The following is a 21,985-nucleotide window of genomic DNA, read 5'->3' as shown; positions in this document are numbered from 1 at the left end:
AACAGGAAACAAATGCCGAGGAAATACTACAGTATTCCTAATTTAATATTTACACTCCATCCACACACACACACACACACACACACACACACACACACACACACACACACACACACACATATATATATATATATATATATATATATATATATATATATATATATATATATATATATATATATATATATCTCAGAAAATATTTTCTTGTAGGAACTATGTTACTCAAAATGTGTTTCCTGGAGGACACTTTAAGTAGACGGACGCTTCTTGTTTTATGTAAACCCGGAAAGATGTCTTTGTTTATATTATCAAATAGTCAGTGCGTGTTATGAATTGTTGTAGGTCTAATGTTATATCAAATGTTATCAATTATTAAAAGATCAATTATTTATTAAGCTTAGTTAAAAAGCTACAGGGTAAAGGAAAGTGTGTGTAAGCTCAGAGCCTTTGCTGTGTTTGTCTCAGATCTGAAAAGGGACTACAATGGGAGTTCATGGCCTGTGGAAATTGCTGGAGAGCACAGGAAAGCCCATTAACCCGGAAACACTCGAGGGGAAGATCCTAGCAGTTGGTATCCTTTCAGCAGTTCGAGGTTTCTTGCTGCATTATATTGGAAAAGTTTGCGGACACCTGGTCATCCAAGTATGGGATGTGCTTTTTGATCATCGCATTCCACATTTAAACTAATTTGCTCTTATAACTGCCTCCACTCTTCTGAGAAGATGTTCCACTAGATTTTGGAGGGTGCTTGTTGACATTTGTGTTCATCAGACACAAGGTCTCAGGTACTAAAGTTGGTGAGGTGAGGAGGCCTGAGGATCAGTCAGTGTTCATGATCACCCCAAAGGTGTTCAGTAGGATTGAGGTCAGAGCTCTAGAGTTGGAGATATTTTACTCAAACCCATGCAAAGCATATCTTCAAGGAACTTGTACTGGGTTTGGGTTTCCAAGTTCAACATTATACACTGCCCTCCACAATTATTGGCACCCCTGTTTAAGATGTGGTCGTGGACTTAAAAAAATTCTCCTTTTTTTTTAAAACAACATAGAACCCAAATGCAAAAAAAGAGAAAAATCCAACCTTTTATTTAAGTACATTACTTTGGTGGTAAAAAAAAAATCACACATTTAGAAAAAAAAAAAAAAATTGAAATCATGTGTGCCACAATTATTGGCACCCCTGATGTTAATACTTTGTACAACCTCCTTTTGCCAACAAGACAGCACTTAATCTCCTCCTATAACATTTCACAAGATTGGAGAACACAGAGAGAGGGATTTTTGACCATTCTTCTTTGCACAATCTTTCTAGATCATCCAGTGTCCTGGGTCCTCTCTTATGCACTCTTCTCTTTAGCTCGCCCCACAGGTTTTCGATTGGGTTGAGGTCTGGGGACTGAGATGGCCATGGGAGGACCTTGAGTTTGTGACTGCTGAACCACTTTTGTGTAGATTTTGCCACATGTTTTGGATCATTATCCTGCTGAAAGACCCAATGACGACCCATCTTCAGCTTTCTGGCAGAGGCCATCAGGTTTTTATTTAAAATATCCTGGTACTTCAAAGCATTCATAATGCCATGCACCCTAACAAGGTTCCCAGGGCCTTTGGAAGAGAAACAGGCCCACAGCATCACAGATCCTCCACCATACTTCACGGTGGGCATGAGGTGCTTTTCGGCATACTCATCTTTTGTTTTACGCCAGACCCACTTAGAGTGTTTGTTGCCAAAAAGCTCAATCTTAGTCTCATCTGACCAAAGCACACGATCCCAGTTGAAGTCCCAGTACCGCTTAGCAAACTCCAGGCGTTTACGTTTGTGAGTGTTAGTGAGAAAAGGTTTTTCCTTGCATGCCTCCCAAACAGCTTGTTGGCATGTAGAGAGCGTCTGATGGTTGTTTTGGAGACTCTGTGACCCCAAGATGCCACTCTTTGATGCAATTCTGTGACGGTGAGCTTGGGAAATTTTTTTACTTCTCTTACGATCCTCCTCACTGTGCGTTGTGGCAAGATAAACTTGGGACCTCTTCCAGCCTTGTTTGTCACTGTTCCAGTTGTTTTAAACTTCTTAATGATTCCTCTGACTGTAGATACCGGCAAGTTAAGGCGAGTGGCTATTTTCTTGTAGCCATTGCCTGACTTATGAAGGTCGACACACATCTGCCTTACTTGAATGGTGTGTTCTCTTGTCTTTGCCATGTTGACAAATGGGTAAGAGAATTAGGCCTCTGTGTCACATCATATTTATACCCCAGGGAAACAGGAAATCATGAATTACTAATTAAAAGTCCCTAGATACCCTGACCAACCTTAGCAACTACAGAAAAATATATAAAAAAAATAAATAAATAAATAAATTTTTCAGAGGAATTGTTAGGGGTGCCAATAATTGTGGCACACATGATTTCAAGTTGTTTTTTTTTTCTAAATGTATGATTTTTTTTTTACCACCAAAGTTATGTACTTAAATGAAAGGTTGGATTTTTCTCTTTTTTTGCATTTGGGTTCTATGTTGTTTTAAAAAAAAAGGAGAATTTTTAGAAGTCCACAACCACATTTTAAACAGGGGTGCCAATAATTGTGGAGGGCACTGTATATTATACCTCAACCAAAGATATATTGTACAATTTGTGTGCCTCCAGTTTTGTGGCAACAGTTTCGAGGAAAAAACACATATGTCAGATGTCTGTATACTGTATATACGGACTGTGCATGTTTAAAGGTTTTGAGTGTATTCATAGAAGATCAAAAATAACTACAAAAATGTCCATCTTGAAAAATATTCACATAAATTACATAAATATTACGTAAACGTCCTTGTGCTCTGTGTGTAAATTATTGTTTGACAAAATTATACTAACTATTAAATTATTTTAAAAAATCTGTTTTAGTTTGCATGCATGTCAGCTTATGACCAAACTAAAGGTTTATATTTGTTTGTATACAGTTTATATAATTTTCTCCATTTTTTTTTTTTATTAATTCCCATCAATTCCTTGTAAATTTTCTACTTGGAATATTTCTTAAATTCTTCAGATAAAGATCCCATGGAAGGTTTGTGGAAATTTACCAGGAATTTTCTGCCCCTTTGCAACCCTAGTGGTGATGCAACCTGAATGTTACCCTGGATCAGTCCATCTCAGGGCACCATATAAATACATTTAGACATTTATCACCACCTCAGGACAATTTATAATATCTAGTTGGTGTGCAGACCTGCAGTAACTACAGGGGAATTAAGTTGATCAGTCACACCATGAAGTTATGGGAAAGAGTAGTGGAAGCCAGGCTAAGAGAAGAGGTGACCATCTGTGAGCAACAGTATGGTTTCATGCTGAGGAAGAGCACCACAGACGCATTATTTGCTTTGAGAATGTTGATGGAGAAGTATAGAGAAGGTCAGAAGGAGTGACAGGGTGCCAAGAGAGGAGTTGTGGTATTGTATGAGGAAGTCAGGTGTGTCAGAGAATTATGTTAGGGTGGTGCAGGACATGTATGAGGACAGTGTGACAGCAGTAAAGTGTGCAGTAGGAACGACAGACCTCAGGGTGAAGGTTGGATTGCATCAAGGATCGGCTCTGAGCCCTTTCCTGTTTGCAGTAGTGATGGACAGGTTGACGGACGAGGTCAAACAGGAGTCTCCGTGGACTATGATGTTTGCGGATGATATTGTTATTTGTGGTAAGAGTAGGGAGCAGGTTGAGAAGAGCCTGGAGAGGTGGAGGTACGTGCTGGAAAGTCAGTAGGAGTAAGACAGAGTACATGTGTGTGAATGAGAGGGAGGGCAGTGGGGGGTGCGATTACAGGTAGAAGAGGTGGAGAAGGTGGAGCAGTTCAGGTACCTGGGGTCAACAGTGCAAAGTAATGGAGAGTGTGTTAAAGAAGTGAAGAAAAGAGTGCAGGCAGGGTGGAGTGGGTGGAGAAGAGTGATAGCAGGAGTGATTTGTGATAGAAGAGTATCTGCAAGAGTGGAAGGAAAGTTTATAGGACTGTGGTGAGACCTGCGATGTTGTATGGTTTAGAGACAGCGGCATTGAGTAAAAGACAGGAGGTGGAGCTGGAGGTAGCAGAGCTGAAGATGTTGAGGTTTTCGTTTGGAGTGATGACGATGGACAGGATTAGAAATGAGTTTATTAGAAGAACAGCGCATGTAGGACGTTTTGAAGACAAGGTGAGGGAGGTGAGATTGGAATGGTTTGGACATGTGGAGAGGAGGGACATGGAGTATATCAGTAGGAGAATGCTGAGGATGAAGCCACCAGGAAGGAGGAAAAGAGGAAGGCCAAGGAGGAGTTTTATGGATGTGGTGAGGGAAGACATGCAGATAGTTTGGTTGAAAGAGGCAGATGTAGAAGACGGGGGGTAGGAGACGGATGATCTGGTGTGGCGACCCCTAATGGGAGCAGCCGAAAGATGAAGAGCGAGCCAATGGTGACAGTGGCAAGGAAAAACTCCCTGAGATGGTATTAGGACGAAACTTGAGAGGAACCAGACTTAAAATAGAACCCATCCGCATTTGAGTGGTACTTAATGTACATTTATTACAGTTCTATCATTGTTGAGGTGTACTGTTCAGTGATGTGTATGTAAATGCAGACCTTTTCATGCAACCTGTGGCCCTGAGCCATTGTAGTAGACTGTGGATATTATTTACAGTCCTAATCCATCCTCATAGTTCTTCTCAGTTACTTCATGGCTCCCCAGCTGCACAGAGTGGTTATCATTTGAAACCCACTGTAGCACTGGGAATTCAGGTGAAACTGATTGAATAGTAACATTACCCAAGCTTAGGATCAGAACCTAATTATATGAGGTGACAAAGTGACCCATGGTATCATCATGATGTCTCTAAAACTCATTTGCACAGGAGTTTAAAAATATTCATGATACATAAGACATTTACAGCATTTGGCAGATATTCTGTGAGGGAAAAAATGGGAATATTGTATTACACCTAAAATAAATATTTGAAATGTAGTGATTAATGTTGTTTATTTTAGGTTTGGCTGCGATATGTTTACTTATCAGGAGATAGTCTTTCTTGGCCTGTGTTTAACCAATGGGGAAAGCATATATAGCATTTATAGATCACGTTAGTTGTCTTTTTATGGTATCTCCTCCTGGTATCTTCTGGCCTATAATTACCAGAAGACGAACAGACGGCAGACATTTATAACGGTGTGTGTGGAAGATTCAGACAGATGAAGATGGACAGGAAAAGGTACATATGTGCTTAAATAAAGTGGAATAGTATATGTATGTGTGTATATATATATATATATATATATATATATATATATATATATATATTTTTTTTTTTTTTTTTTTTACATGGGATACAGAGCTACCCAAAACGTCCACTTGGACTGGCCTAATCTTATTTTTAAAATGTGGAAAGTCCCTATACAGAGCGAATTACATTTGTTTCATTCATACATCTGAGCAGCTATGGGGTTAAAGGAATGGTAGCTTGGATTGGCTGTGATTTGAATTTATGACCATCAGATCCAAAATCAAATGCCTTACCCACTAAGCTACCACCTCACCCAGACACAGAGAAAGCGAGAAGGAAAAACCCTGAGATGGCATAAGGAAAACGCATTGAGAGGATCCGTTTAGGAAAATCCTTAAGATGAACAGATTGGTGGTTTTCATGGGAATGTACAATATCCGAAAAAAAAGTTTGATGTCATGATCACAGCTCTGATGAAATCAACACTGACTGCATCACTAAAAGGATGATCCAAAAGATGTTTCCATACAACGATGTGATTCTTCGCATCGTTCATTAATATGTCTTCACATCCTTGACTTAGTACCTCACAGATATCAGCATCTGGCTAAACCAAGCGGTCAAGGGAGTGCGCGATCGTGAAGGCAACAACGTCCACAACGCCCACCTTCTTACGTTGTTCAACCGCCTGTGCAAGTTACTCTTCTTCCGCATCAGACCTGTCTTTGTTTACGATGGCGATGCACCTCTGCTCAAAAAACAGACTCTGGTAGGTATTAGTGCTGCAGCATGTACACTATCTTCTGGATAGAGCAGGACAGCACTTCAGGAATTCAGGAATTGGTTCGAAACAACGAGGGAATATAATTAAGATCAGTTGTTAATGAGGCTGATTGCCTGAGGAAAGAAACTGTTCCCGTATCTGGCAGTTTTGGTGAACAAAGTTCTGTAGCACCTTCCAGAAGGGAGGAGTTGAAAGAGGTTGTGTCCAGGGTGTGAAGGGTCAGTAGTGATTTTACCTGCCTGTTTCCTGCTTCCTGTATGGTACAAGTCCCGAAGAGGTTGCCGGGGGAGCACCAATGTTTTTTTCTACTGTTTTTGCTGCTTCAAACCAGATGGAGATTTATGAGCACAGGACAGATTCAATTACTTCAGTGTAGAACTGCATCAGCAGCTCCTGTGGCAGACTGTACTTCTTTAATTGAAAGTACATCCTCTGCTGGACCTCATCAAGAAGTGTTGGACTCCAATTCTGAAATGGGAGTCCAACTCTTCTTGATGAGGTCCAGCAGAGGATGTACTTTCAATGGCAATTAAAGAAGTACGGTCTGTCACAGGAGCTGCTGATGCAGTTCTACACTGAAGTAATCGAATCTGTCCTGTGCTAGTTGAAATAGTAGTTTCCAGAAACTTGAAGGTCTCTAAAGATGACACAGGTCTGTTGGATATTGTGAGGAGGAGTAGTGTTTTAAGGCGTGTTTCCTAAAGTCCACTATCATCTCCATAGTGTTTAGCTCTAGGTTATTCTGACTGCACCATAGCACTAGTCGCTTCACCTCCTGCTGATATGCAGACTCGTCGCCATCTTGAATGAGTCCAATGAGCAGGGTATCATCTGATAATTTCAGGAGATTACCAGTTGGGTTACTGGATGTGCAGTCATTGGTATAGAAGGAGAATAGCAGTGGGGAGAGGACACATCCCTGAGGTGTGCTAGTTCAATTCAATTTCAATTCATTTTTATTTGTATAGCACTTTTAACAATGAACATTGTCTCAAAGCAGCTTTACACAGAAAATGTGGTGATTAAATGTAAATATGTTCTTTGTCCCTGATGAGCAACTTTGGCAAGGAAAAACTCCCCGAGATGGCATAAGGAAGAAACCTTGAGAGGAACCAGACTCAAGAGGAACCCATCCTCATCTGGGTTGCACCAAATGTCCATTTGAAGCATATATACAAAGTTGCGGGGTACAGTGATGATGATCAGAAGCAAACTGCACTCCCGAGTCAGTGCAGAAGACCGCCGACACCAACTACAGTCCAATCCGTCCTCAAAAGCACCCGTTCTACTCCGGAATTATATGGAACCACCCAAGGTGTTGATGAGAGACCGTCCCAAGCTGCACAGAAGTGTGAAGATCCACAGAGGAGAGGGGCAGGAACAGTGGTCACTGGAGCCTCAGGAGCATGTTTAACTCGACCGAGAGAGAGAGAGAGAGGGTGACGGAAGAGAAGGATATGGATTATTAAGTGTAACTATTGGTGTATGAAAGTTAATGTCACTGTGCAGTTTGGACTCCGGCAAGACTCGCTATGGCAGCATAACTAAAAGGGAGAACCAGAAGGTAACACAGACATGAGGGATCTCTGGGATAAGAGGCGACCCACCACACCACCATCAACAAACCTGAGTGAGCGTGTGAATGTGAGGGGCGACAGCATACAAATATACCAGTTCACCAAACACTCTATATCCATGCTCCATCCAGATCTGAGCCTTTACCTAAGAAAAATCTACTGATAAAAGGCTTGACTAAATAAATAAGTTTTCAACCTCGACTTGAACACTGAGACTGTGTCTGAGTCCCGAACACTGATTGGAAGGCTGTTCCATAACTGTGGGGCTTTATAAGAGAAAGATCTGCCCCCTGCTGTAGTCTTCATTATTTGAGGAACCAACAGATAGCCAGCACCTTTTGATCTAAGTAGGCATGGAGGATCATACTGGTACAGAAGTTCACTCAGATACTGCGGTGCGTGACCGTTAAGTGCTTTATACGTCAAGTATACGGCTAGTGCTGGCTGTCCGAATACTGCACGTAACCCCTCCCAGTTTCACCTGTTGTTTCCTGCCTGTCAGGAAGCTGGTGATCCACTAACAGATGGCAGGGGGTATAGGGAGCTTTAGGAGTTTCGAGTGGAGAATTTTTGGGTTTTACTGTACAAGTGGACTGTTAGTTGTATATATAGTCTTGAGGATATAAATGTCTTCACATGCAGCACCAAAGTGCACACTCAAAGAAAGATATAGGACTTCAGGTACCATTTTTTGTGGCAGGACCACATACAGCAATGGGAGCAATTTAATGCTGTCCTTTAATGATTAAAACCGTAGTACCAACCACAGAGCACACAAAAATGTCTTCTTTTATCTATTCTAACACAATAACTCCTTCATAGACTCCACAGTTTCCTTATCTTATGAGCGTTTTACTCAATTCTCTCCTGTATGGCTTATATTGGTCAAACATCATGCTTTCTAAAAAAATACTGCATTCAGGAATGCAATCTGTATTAGCCTTTAGTTTCTTTGTATTCTGTGTAGACTAGTTTAAGTTGAGATAAATACTTTATTAAATGTAACAAGTGATACATTGGTGATTCTTAAGGCTATCAGGAGACAGAGGAAGGAGGAGATGGTGCTAGAGTCCAAGCAAACCCATGAAAAACTCTTGAGGACGTTTCTGAAGAGGCAGGCAATCAAAACGGCGCTAGGAGACCGCAGGTCAGAACAAAGGCAATTGTACGAATATATTTTACGTAATGACGGGAAACAGTGATAAGAAAACGCTGTTGGCTTTTACAGTAAAGAAACAATTCCCAATATTTCCTCCGTGCGTCGAGATGAGGTGGAAGAAATGTTCGTTTTACCTGCACTGCCTCCTGTCGAGGAAGAAGAACAAAGCAGGTAAGAAAACAAGATGTTAGTTGGCATTGTTGAAAGATTTCATTTTGTGTCATTCTATTCGTTCATATAATTGTTTCCTCTAAATGAAGTTCTGATGAAGAACCAGAAAGAGAAGAAGTACAGACACAAGAGTCCTATCTGACCTTTCAGGTGAGGAGCAGCAGAGATACCTTTTCTCTTTCTAGGTTTGTCCTCGATTGTTAACATCACGTATGTCCTTTCAGGATGAGATGTATGAAAATACCAGTTCCGTAGACATCAACTCTGAGGAGTTCCTTCTCCTGTCACCAGAGATCAAGCACGAAATTCTCAAAGACATGAAGGAGTTCAGCAAGAGAAGACGCACACTTTTTCACAAACCCCCTGAGGTACTACAGGCATCATTATTTATCATTAATGCAGTCTCCAAGTCATCAGTGGTGACTTTTCCTTGTGGTGTCCTTGCAGAGGTCAGGGGACTTCTCTCAGTATCAGCTGGCCGGGTTGCTGCAGAGGAATAACCTGAACCAACGTCTAGAGGGTGTGGAGAAAGAAATGAACCAGCGCACATGTGGAGCTGTGGAGGAGGAGTACGTCCAGGGGGACGAGCACAGCGTTGAGTCGCGCCGCCTTTTATCTGAGGATTCGTCACATTATATACTCATCAAAGGTCAGAGAGATCGTTCGACTTTATTTTATTTAATTAAACCCGTTGACTCCCTGAGCAGAACCCTCAGAACGGGATGTGGTAGCTTAGTGTTTAAGGCGAAAGGTCGTGAGTTTAATCCCCATCCATGTTAAGATGCCATTTATGGGACCCTGAGCAAGGCCCTTTATCCCATAGCTGCTGAATGAGATAATTTAAGTCGCTCTGGATAATGACGTCTGCTAAATGTGATTGGCCCCAATGGTGCTTACAGGAACATACAGGATTCTGGAAATCATTCAGTAACCAGCAAAGTTTTTATTCAGCACAACCATCTTGTTGCAAAGGTCTTAGGAGCAAGCTCTTTTTGTTTCTATCTATCGTGAGATGTTTGTGGGGCGTAAGCCTTCTTCTAACTTATCAAGATGCATTAACCAGCCGATTCTAATTTGCACAGGTAGGAGGTAGAACTTCTGATTGAAATTAGCTGCTGCCTTGTGTTGGTGTACTGATTCTTTTTAGCGTATTTAATAATTTTTTTTCCCACTTTATTAAATATAACTTTGTTGTGGATTATAATATTATAATCTCTTTATCTGTGTACATTTCTTGAGACAATGCCAGACACTGCATGTTGATAAGTTAGAAGAAGGCTTATGCCCCACAAACATCTCTCTCTATCATAGATAGAAGCAAAGAGCTCGCTCTCAAGACCTTCACAACAAGATGGTTTGAAAAAGACCAGTATTGTCTGGCCTTATTACTAAGAGATTGAATCCTGACAATGTCACAGCCATGTCACTGTGGCCATGAGCCAATGTAGCAAAATTGGCCATGGTGTCTGTGTGAGAGGCATCATGTACCCTTTCCTTCCCTATTTCAGTCACAGTGTGGCACATGGCAATTCTTTAATTTTTTGAGCATTTGTGGGCAGAAGGGGGTAGATAGAGCTTTCTATAGTGGCCAAGAAGTGCAAAACGAATTAACTAATAAAAAAAATAAATAATAACAAATCTATAAACAAATTAGCATGTCCAAAAAACAAATGAACAAATCCAAAAACGAAATAACAAATAAAAAAACGCAATGACATTTCAGAAAAAAACAGAAAAGGCAAGACATCCGTCATTCAAGATGTACAGGAAGTAGGAAATTGTGTATCTTATAACTTTCTTGTACATATTTGCAGGCATTTAAACCAATTTGTTTTCAAAAAGTGCTTCAAATATTTTTACACTTTTACACACGTGCCGACTTTCTCCTGCTGTAACCTGTTGTACTTCCTGCTTATCTTGACAAATGTCTCGTCCAAAAAGTGGTATTACATTCACAATCTATCACTACCTGTTCTGGTTTGTCTGAATTGTAGTGTTTTCGGATTTGTTTTCGGATTTATTAACGTTTTTGCGTTTGTCGATTTGTTTGCTTTGTTTTTTGTGTTTTTGGATTTGATCATTTGTTTTCTTATTTGTTATTTTGCTTTTTGATTTGTTAATGTGATTTTGTAAGTGTTGATTTGTTTTCGGATTTGTAATTTTGCTCAGACCACCGTAGGATTTCCTCAGAGTGTGTTACACAGCTATATGATGCAGCGACAGCAGCAATTAAAAGAGATTCAAGTTTGGCTTCAGGATTTTAAAACTGTTTTACCTGCAGGTTGTAAACCAAGTGTAATAATCGGTGCAGTGTCAATACAGTCATATTGTAGATCATATCTATGGTAACCTTTTAAATATTCACTAGGTGTCATATTTTAGAAAGAAGAGCTTTTTAAAGAGTAGCATTTTCTTTTTAGCACCTCCTCCTTTGACTGTGAATGTTGACAACTAAGAGGAGGCAGGTGGTCCTTAATTAAAAGCTGATATATATCCTGCAGGTAAAATGCTTTAGTTTGAACCTGTTGGTTTTATTTGATGAGGGAAAAAACAACTGTTCTGATATGTAGTTTGTAGGTTTTTGCTGATCCCTTCATTCTAGTAATAAAATTGAAATTCAGAGAATTGTTTTCTGTATTCCTGCAGGGTCTCAAAAGCGCACACAGACTGAGAGTCACGTAGCCCCAGATCCCTGGTCTTCAGGCCCTTGGTCCAGAAAAGGGAAAGTCAAAGGAAGGCCAGAGCCCCTTTGGCGGCCAATATCAGACGGCGTTCCTGAGGAAAACGAGCCTTCTTCTTCCTCTTCTTCATCGACGACTCCAAAACTAATCATTTGTACCGAGGAGCAGCCTTCAGCTGGAGCCCCTCCCTCGCCACGAACCCTTCAGGCCATTCAGGCAGCCATGATGGACAGCAGCTCGGATGAAGATGAATCAGCTTCTAAGAATAAGATCCAAGATGGAAGTGTAAAAGCAAGTTCTCAAGAAGATAACGGTGGTGTGTCACCTCGCACTTTGCAGGCCATCCAGAGGGCCCTGACGGAGGACAATAATGTATCTGAATACTTCAGCAAAGAGGTTCAAACTCAGCACCAGAAAGTTGTCATTGTCAGTAGCTCAGATGAGGATGAAGATCAAGCTGAAAGCACAGTGATGCAAAAGAGTGTTTTGAATGAGGCTCAGGAAGGAGGTGGACTTTCTCCACAGACTTTACTGGCCATTCAGAGAGCTTTAGGAGAAAAAGAGACACTTACTGAGATGGAGCAGGTGGACCGTGTGGGTTTGTTATGCAGTTCTGAAGGTGAGGAAATGGACGAGGTAGTTGAAGTGAGGAGCAAAGAGTTCAGATCTGCTACTAATGAAGAAGTGCTTGAAAAAGATGCTTTAAAAACAGCTTCCGCTCCTTCAGATCTACAGTCGGATGAAAAAGTTTTGCCCGAAGAACATGGGCCAAGTTCTCTAAACAATTTCTTTGAAAAAGAAAGTTTGAGCATTAGCTTAATTGAGGAGAAGGAGGGAAGAAATACGCAAATTATTGTAAAGAGTGAAGAGGAGGACAGCAGCTCTGAAGGTATGTATGACAGTCTACATCGTCAAGTACTTTTAACAAACGACATTGTCCCACAGCAGCTCTACAGAATGAAATTGAATGAAAATTTAACATAGAATTTTAGCATAAATTACTCCGTTAGTTTATCCTAAATTACCAAATTAGGTATAATTTAAAAATACCTAATTTCACAGATTTCTATTCCAATTGCAGCCCTTAACCATTGTACAAAGTTTCTGTGGGGTCTTATAAAGTCTAAAAAAGTTAAAAAAAATCTAAATTTTAGGCCTTAAAAGTCGTAAATTCGCTGTTTATTTTCTGATGTCCATGTAACACTAGCTCTGATGCTCATTTAAATGCTCATGCAGCACTTTTGTTTGTTTGTTTCTGTGTTGAAGTTATTTTTCTTTCGTTAGTCTGAATATAATTAGCTGTATTACGACTACAAATGAGACCAACATGCAACAGCCAATCAGCTTTCTGTTATTAGCACGAAACCGATATTGGATTTTACCACAGACATAAAACTGATTTTATTTTCAGCTATGAGAGTGCAAGTTTAGTAAAACTTGGTAGTGATACTTGGTCTTAAATTTCATTCTTAAAGGTCTTAAGAAGGTCTTTAAAAGTCTTACCTTTTTAAGTCTTAAAAAAGTCTTTTTGAAACCTGCAGAAACCCTGTGAAAAACGGTGGTGTGATATTAAATTTAAGCCTAAACAATTCAATAGCAATTTGTAAGGAAACCCACATTTGTTCTCCATAGAATCTTCAATAAACCCTTTCAAAGAAAATACATAAAAAGTTATTTTTAACGGAACTCCATGTATTCATACACATTTCAGGATGGACTAGGAGCTTATGGCATCAATATTTTAGCTGCCGTAATGCCACTGAATGGCTCTCGGTATATATTACAAATATATGTGTATCTGTCTATATTTCACTGTTAAACCACACAAACTTTTCAGATGGCAAAAATGTATTTTTAACTATTAGGCAAAATGAAAAAACTGATAAAACTGGGCATTTAGTCCAAAACAATTTTGTAGCAATTTCTATAGAAACCCACATTTGTTCTCATGTAGATCCTTTAATAAACTTTCCAAAAGCGACCATAAAAGTACTTTTTTTTGAAGGAACCCTATGTGTTTATGCAAATTTCAGGATGGACTAAGAGCTTATGGCACAAAATTCCAAGTTGATATTTTTTCTAAATGTTTTAGCTTCCATAATGCCACTAAATAGCTATCAAGATATTCCAAATATGAGCATTGTGGATCTGTGTAAACTTCACTGTTACACTGCACAATAAGCCTTTTAAATGGCAAAATAAATAGAAAAGGAGTTAAAACTGTACATCTGAAATAAGTAAGTTATATTATTTTGCAAGTGTTCTTACATCATAAGATATAATAGCCAATCATATTTCAGTATGCAAATAAGTTTTGCTTGAACAAAAATGCATTTTTATATTTTTTGTTCTTATGAAAGATTGTTTATTATTACATTGTCTATTTAAAATGTACTTTTAATGTACAATTTGTTCGTTAAATGTTTTGGGGTATGTTTTGTTTTTAATAGAAAGTTTCATTGAGGTATCAGAAGGGGAAGAGGAGCCTGAATTGAATAATTCAGTAACCAAATCAGAAGAACAATTACCAGAAATGAGTAATAAAGAGGAGGTGGTGGCAAAGGATGAAGAGGAGAGCCAAAAGGAAGATTCAAGTGGAACGACTCCGTCATTAAACAGCAGTGAAATGGAAGAAAAACAAGCTGAAAGCTCTCGAGAAGTGGCTGCTGCTCCTCCATCCAGTGAATGGGACAATATCGACATGGTACATTTAGAATGCTCTTTTTTTTCCACGTCACATTTGTTATTCATTCAGATGAATCATTATAACATAAAAGACTTCTTTGATTTCTTCTTGTCATTTGTGTGTCCTGCAGGAGGAGCTGGTCGAGTTGGAGAAAGATCTGCAGGCAGAGCAGAGCAACCTTCGCGGCCAGCAACAGCAACAGCAGCGCAGTGCAGCCACAGTTACAGGGCAGATGTGCCAGGAGAGCCAGGTGAGGACTGTAATTCATGGATAAGATGAAGTCAGGCCAGTTTTACACAATATTACACAATTTGCATGACTAAACCTTTTGGATCAACCTTTCACACAAATATGTGCATACTTTTACCACTATAAAAGTTTGAGAAGTATCCTTAAGATTTTTTCTTTCTTCCAAAAAGAGCTCCAGTCTTGACACACAGCATTTCTGATAAAACACCTTTATTGGAGGATTAGTGTGGGAAAATGTAAATGTTTTTGCTTTTAGAAATATATTTCTTACCTCACACTATAAAGGGATTTATCACCACATGGCAACCCATTTTAGATCCAATCCAGCTGCTAGAGTGCCAGAATTTTCTTTGTTTTGTCCTTTAGTTAATAATAGTAGATTACTATAGGCTCACATGTGCCTTGTCTCTGTGCTCCTGTTTGATCATTTGATTGTCCTGTTAAATGCATGAATGTTAAAGGGCTGCATGTGCAGTAGAAATAATTGATGAACAACCAAAGGCAAAATAAAACCCTTTAGAAAGCCATACAAAGAACCCTTGAGAAACCAAAGCTGGTTCTTAGTTTGTCGGAAATTACATTTTATGTATGAAACACTAAGATTGTGTGTCCAATGTAATGCCATAGGTCATTTTTTTACATAGGTTTTTTTTTAATTTTTTAATAGTTGAATATGTAATATTTCAGATAATATGTTCACATTGACAACGTGCTATACGTGTGGGTGCAATGGTGTCATTTGGCAATGGTACCAGCTTCTCTCACAACAAACACAAATGACCTCAGCATCTATCTTTAGCCTGTCATTCCTGATAAGTTGCTGATGGAACTTCCAGGTTCTTGATGAACTGCTCTCATTAGATATTGTACACTTTTGACATTATCATGGATGTTATTCTTTGCCATTTGATCCCTTATTTTAAATCACTGAAATCACACTGAAAATAGGCTTTTCTGATGGGAGCAGTGGAAATGCTTTCGTTCAAGATCTGAAAGATCAGACTGGTTTACAATGAAACAATGAATATTCTTGCATATTCATTATTATGTAACGTAATGCATATTCTGGAAAATATGACATTCGTTTACTTCCTGGAGATTGATTTATTAAATAAAAGCCTTCAGATGAAAAAAGCAGCACATCATGCTTTACTTATAGAAAGTGAACTCAAGAATTACTGGTACTGATTCAAACATGGGCAAATATGATTCAGATTTACAATTAGGTGCAATGAATGAACTACCAAGGAAAAGGAAAAACTTTGATCATTGATTTTTCTTTGGTAAATAAAAGAAAATGTTTTTCTACTTTATTGTGTATCCACCTTACAAGGTTCTAACTACATCGGAGTGAACCTGGTTTTAATGAGTTCTTACAACAATTTTCAAATAAATCATTTGGATTAAACTTCTGATCCTATGTGCGTTTGGACCAGGAGCTGCTGCGGTTGTTCGGGGTGCCCTTCATCGTTGCCCCAATGGAAGCTGAAGCTCAGTGTGCAGCTTTGGACCGGACGGACCAGACACATGGCACCATCACAGACGACAGTGATGTCTGGCTGTTCGGAGGACGACACGTCTACAAAAACTTTTTCAACAGCAAAAATTACGTGGAACACTACCAGTACCTGGATATTCAAAACCAGCTAGGTGAGGCTCACTGGTACATTTAAGGACTTTTTCAACCGACCGTACACACACAGTGTGTATACGGGTTTACACACCAATTCTCCTTCAATGGTATCTCTTAATTGTTATTTTTTTTGCAATTCTTCATTAATAATGAAGACATGCAAACTATGAAAGAACTCATCTGGAATTATGTAGTAAAAACGTGTTAATATCCCAGATTACATTTTATGTTTTTGATTCTTCATAGTGGCCACGTATTGTTTAATGACAGCATTTGAGCACATTTTTTCATTCTTTCAGTGAGATTCAGGAGGTAGTCACCTGGAACAGATTTTCAACAATCTTGAGGAGTGTTCAGAGATGTTGAGTGCTTGTTGACTGCTTTTCCTTCACTCCCTTTTTGTTGACATATGTGACATTTGTTGGCTATATAATTATTTCATTAATTAAATGTGGCTACAGTTTAAACTGCAAAAAAAAAAAGATGAAATTGTGTTTCTTACATTTAGTTTTAAAAAATTGAGAATGTAATCCTCATGTAGGACTGGACAGGACTAAGATGATCAATCTGGCCTATCTACTGGGTAGCGATTACACCGAGGGAATCCCAGGAGTCGGATACGTTACTGGCATGGAAATACTAAACGAGTTCCCTGGGACTGGTTTAGAACTTCTGAATCACTTCAGGTATGAAATTTCAATAGCAAACAGCACCTATTGGTGTAGATAAATTAGACTTGACTGGAATAAGTGATGAATAAATATATATATATGTAGCAATAGCACTCTCTTGTTTTCTGACTGCTACAGTAAATGGTGGAATGAAGCACAAACCAATAAGAAGCTGGTTGCTGATCCTAAGGACACAAAGGTGAAGAAAAAGCTGAGAGCATTAAAGGTTCATCCAGGCTTCCCGAATCCTGCTGTCGCTGAGGCCTACCTCCAGCCCACTGTGGACCAATCAGAGGGCTTGTTTTGCTGGGGCCACCCACAGCTGGATCTCCTCAAAGAATATCCTTTATTTGCAGCTTGGTGATGTATCAGTTGAGTCGAGTCTGGGTCAGAATATCCACCAGCAGTTGAGTTAATGAGAAAATATTAAATGAGATAAAAGCATATACAGAGTCCCCCCCCTGAATAGCATGTTTTTTTTAACTATATATATAATTTTTTTATTTTTATTTTATATATAGTGAGGAAAATAAGTATTTGAACACCCTGCTATTTTGCAAGTTCTCCCACTTAGAAATCATGGAGGGTTCTAAAATTGTCATCGTAGGTGCATGTCCACTGTGAGAGACATAATCTGGGGAAAAAAACAGAAATCACAATGTATGATTTAACTATTTATTTGTATGATACAGCTGCAAATAAGTATTTGAACACCTGTCTATCAGCTAGATCTAAGTGGGAGAACTTGCAAAATAGCAGGGTGTTCAAATACTTTGAACCACTGTGTATATATACACAATTAAATACATAATTTATCTATGTAATAGATTGTTAGTCCCTATTTGGGTAATACAGATGTGTGTGTGTATGTGTGTGTGTTACATTTAATATTTAATTTTCTAAAGATATGATCTACGTAATTGGGTCCCTGTTGGTCTAGTGGTTAGGATGTGGCGCTCTCACCACTGTGGCCCGGGTTCGATCCCTGGTCAGGGAACCAACCCCAGCCACTCTTAGTGCCGGTCCCAAGCCCGGATAAATGGGGAGGGTTGCGTTAGGAAGGGCATCCAGCGTAAAAACGTGTCAAAGCAAACATGCGGATGATCCGCTGTGGCGACCCCTAATGGGAGAAGCCAAAAGATTGTTCTACTTATTTCAGTATACTTTAACAAATATCTTCATTCCTTCCGTCCTTCATTCATTCAGTCCCTCGATATGCGGAATTGTCAAGATTTTCTCCTTTTAAGAAAAATTCTTGAAGCTGTACATAAAACGCTAATAAATCAACAGCACTATCGATAGCCACTTCCTTCCATTACTTGCTAAAAAGTGACCCAATTTTCTTTGGCCTAAACACTTTTATTATACTAAACATTTTTATTTTAATGCACATTTTGTGGGTCAACTTGTAAAAGTTGGATATGGAGTTTAAAGTGTAACCATGTCTTTCTTAACTAGACATAAGTTTTGTTATAGTCGATTTGGTTGGAACAGCAGGAAGACTGAAGAAACACTTCAGCCAGTCCTAAAACAGCTCAGCACTCAACAGGTAAATATTTCCTACTGTATAGAGTAGATTTATCTTAATCAGTATAAAAAAACAAAAATTTAATGCTGTTTGTCTTTTCAATCATGTCTAACCAACAAGCGCAATTAGAATGCATGTGGTCAAGGACAGACCAGCATGTGTCTGCTCTAAGGTTATTATCCGTACACCATGCTGCAAGTGATACATCTTTCATGGTGGGGGCAGAGTCATGATTGTCTTTCATGAGATCAAATAGGGTGGTGGCATCTGCAACCTTGATGAGTTTGACTGAGTGGTAGAGAGAAATGCACTCATTAGTGTATAATACGTATACAAATTAGGGGAGAGAAAGGACCAATACTGTGCACCAGTGCTCTGTAATAGGTAATAGTGATTGATAGTGCATCTGAGGTCCAGTCAACGTTGAATAGTCCAGTCCACACATTTCCAATATGTTCCAATCTTTTCTCCCTCATACCATCTCATGGAGTTTTTCCTTTCCATAGTCTCCACTGGCTCACTCATTATGGACAAACTAATAAGAAATCAAACTTATAGGCAACATTATAAACCCTTTTTTCTGTAAAGCTGATTTAGGCTAATATCCATTGTTAAAAGTGGTCTAGAAATAAAACTGAATTGAATTGAAATTAATAGTATTTTTGCCCGACCAAAAAAATCCAGACAATGAAGTCCACAAAAAAGGATTCTGGCATAAGGTTAGTGTTAGGGTGGTAATCATTGAGGTAGGATATGCTGTCCTTTTTGGGACATAGATTAACTATTCAGTAGTAGTTAAATATTTAATTCAATTCATTTTTATTTGTATTGTGCTTTTAACAATGAACATTGTCTCAAATCAACTTTATACAGATAATGTGGTGATTAAAATAAATGTTCTTTATAAGTGTAAGTTGGCAACTGTGACAAGGAAAAACTCCCCGAGATGGCATAAGGAAGCAACCTTGAGAGGAACCAGACTCAAGAGGAAACCCGTCCTTATCTGGGTTGCACCGAATGTCCATTTATTGCAGATAAACGATGTTGCGGGGTACAGTAATGGTGATAAGAAGCGAAAAGTAGTCCTGAGTCTGTGTAGTAGACTGTTGACATTAACTACAGTCCAAATACATCCTCAAAGCTCCCGTTCTTACTCCCGAATTTCATGGAACCACCCAAGGCGTGAAATCAGGCCAGTTGGTTTTAAATAGTTGTGAGAAATGTAAGGGATATAGGGTAAGTCTAGGCAGCTGTATATACAGGGGACAAGCTTAGTTAGGTACTCGAAATAGTGACAACTGGTTTAGTTTCTGTCATCACTCATGCACCACTGACAGATTGTAACCAAATACCTATGTAATGGCTTAAAATGGCACTCTGGGTAGCAGTATGTACTGGGAAAATGAGCTATTTCATGGTGGAATGATTTTATAAGGGCATCCAAAGGTGGTTTTGGACTGACAGCCAGTCCCTGGGCTCAGCGTTACACTGGTTTCAACAGATGTATGCTACCTGAGCTACCTGAACACTATTGAACACCTTTAGGATGAATTGGAGCACTGACCGCACCCCAAACCTCCTCATCTCACCTACATCAGTACCTGTCTTTACTAACACCCTTCTGTCTGAATGAGCACAAATACACTCCAAAATCTAGTGGAACATCTTCCCAGAAGAGTGGAGGGAATTAAAAAAGCAAATTGAGACTAAATGTGGAATGCGATGCTCAAAAAGCACATACCAAACTTATGACCATGTGTCCACAAAATGTTGGCAATATAGTGTATATGCAGAGGCTTGGATGATGTGCTGCTGATAGCCTTGAACACACACACACACACACACACACCACGAGTGCTTGAAAGACACAAAAAAATTTCTTAAGAAGACAATAAAAAGTTGTCATTGGCTTTGTCTTTTCCTTCAACATCCTTAATTAAGTTCAGTGGTGGACGAAGAACATCAACCATGTATTTGAGTTAAAATAGAGATGCAGTAAGGACATTTTTACTCCAGTAAAAGTAAAAGCGCTCCATTCAAACTTGAGTAAAAGTACAAAAGCAACAAACGTTAAGTATCCAAAGTACTATGATTTATTATCCTACTATCATTTTCAGTTTATGTGAAAAATCGCACTAAATATGGTCAAGTGTGTTGTGGTGAGTTCGAGTCAGGAGTTTCCTCTATCATTTCCTCCTCTCTAAATGTTCTGCTTGCTGTTGAATTGATGCTGAACTGTATGCTGGTGATCAGTAGAAACACCAAGCGCCAATCAAAACCAAAACAGAGCGCTCGCTCGACCCTGATTGGTGGATCATTGCGTGTTTGACCAGTCACGTGTTTATCCTCATAAAAAAATGAAATGTAGTTGAGTATAAAGTAAAATATTTGACTTTGAAATGTAAAGTAAAAGTCTCCCCAAATGGACAAACTTCAGTAAAGATATGCAAAAAAGCTACTTAAGTACACCACTGATTATCATAGTTGAGGTGATGAATCACAAGTTTGTGTGTTCCCTTTTCTGTACATTCTGTTCCGCTTACATGTCTAGCATAGTTTGCTTTGCTGGAAATGTGTTAATCAATTGTGCAGTTGCCAGCGATGCTCTTTTTGACCTGATGCCAGGGGCTTGTTTAAGAATCATTGTTTCAGTTGCCCACAAAGAGCCGTTTAATCGACAAGGTTCTCCAATATGGCCTTCCTTGGTTGTGGTCTCTATGGCTGCTTCCTGCATGAGCATTTTTCTGTTCCAAATCACCTTGACGTGTTTCGAATGAAATAAATTGGCCATTATCAGCTACGGTCAGCGAGATCGTCATTTTATGAGAGACTTTTTTTTTTTTTTTTACATCCTCAGACTCAGCTGCGCATCGATTCCTTCTTCCGTCTGGAGCAGCAGGAAAAGCAGGCCATTCGCAGCCAGCGGTTACGCCGAGCCGTCACCTGCCTCAAGAGGAAGGAACGCGATCGAGCAGAGAGCAGTGACGATGAAACGGTCTCACCGGTCAAGAAAGGGAAGAACGGCAAAGAGAAAGGAACTGACGTTACACCTGCAGGGATGTTTGGAGGAGGTTTTATTGGAATAAACATGAGTTCTAACAGCCCAGAAGAGAAGATGATTGGAGGGGAAACAGTCGAGAAACGGCCTAAAACACCGCCATTGAAATCTGAATCCAGCAGCAGCAGTTCAGAAGATGAACTGGAACATAAGAAAAAAGCCACCATGGTTACCGCACGGTCTGTGTTTGAGGGGAAAACAAGAGGAAGAGGGAGAAGAGGAGGACGAGGAGGAGCAAGAGGAAAGACCAAGAAAAGCATGTAATGACAAAAGACTTGAGTACTACTTATGCATTTCTGTAAGGCAAAATAGGTGCCTGAAGCCTATGATGTGAAAGATATAACATTAAATTATTGCAGAAAACTTGTGTACAATGTCTAACACACTGATTTAAATATTCCATTTAAATAAATCAGTTTGGCTGGAGTCCAAACATTTATTTTTCCTGGTAAATATTACCTTATGTAGTACACGGGTTTTTAACTCTGATCCTGCATATGTTAATGTCTACTCCTAATGACCACAATGTCTCCATCCATCCCCTCTGCAAAATAT

General features: G+C 39.3%; 1 protein-coding gene across 4 annotated transcripts; it reads left to right on the top strand.

Annotated features, from left to right (window-relative positions):
* Positions 1–12: 12 nt before the first annotated feature.
* ercc5 (excision repair cross-complementation group 5) lies at positions 13–21,888 on the top strand. Of its 4 annotated transcripts, none has more exons than XM_046838375.1 (16): positions 13–31; positions 466–571; positions 5,827–6,002; positions 8,626–8,741; positions 8,823–8,924; positions 9,014–9,074; positions 9,149–9,292; positions 9,372–9,573; positions 11,571–12,494; positions 14,056–14,309; positions 14,422–14,541; positions 15,977–16,190; positions 16,715–16,859; positions 16,983–17,183; positions 18,309–18,393; positions 21,230–21,888. In XM_046838375.1, exons 2-16 carry the CDS (start codon positions 484–486, stop codon positions 21,692–21,694), a joined length of 3,297 nt encoding a protein of 1,098 aa, XP_046694331.1. In that variant the 5' UTR covers positions 13–31; positions 466–483; the 3' UTR covers positions 21,695–21,888. The 4 variants fall into 4 exon arrangements, with proteins under 4 accessions (XP_046694331.1, XP_046694330.1, XP_046694329.1 ...); XM_046838374.1 differs by lacking the exon at positions 13–31 and adding an exon at positions 234–315; XM_046838373.1 differs by lacking the exon at positions 13–31 and adding an exon at positions 242–338.
* The last annotated feature ends 97 nt before the right edge of the window (positions 21,889–21,985 follow it).

Source organism: Silurus meridionalis, chromosome 24 (assembly GCF_014805685.1).
Source record: "Silurus meridionalis isolate SWU-2019-XX chromosome 24, ASM1480568v1, whole genome shotgun sequence".
NCBI lineage: Eukaryota > Metazoa > Chordata > Actinopteri > Siluriformes > Siluridae > Silurus > Silurus meridionalis.
The sequence above is the reverse complement of the archived record's forward strand: the minus strand, read 5'-3'. Positions and strand labels throughout refer to the sequence as shown.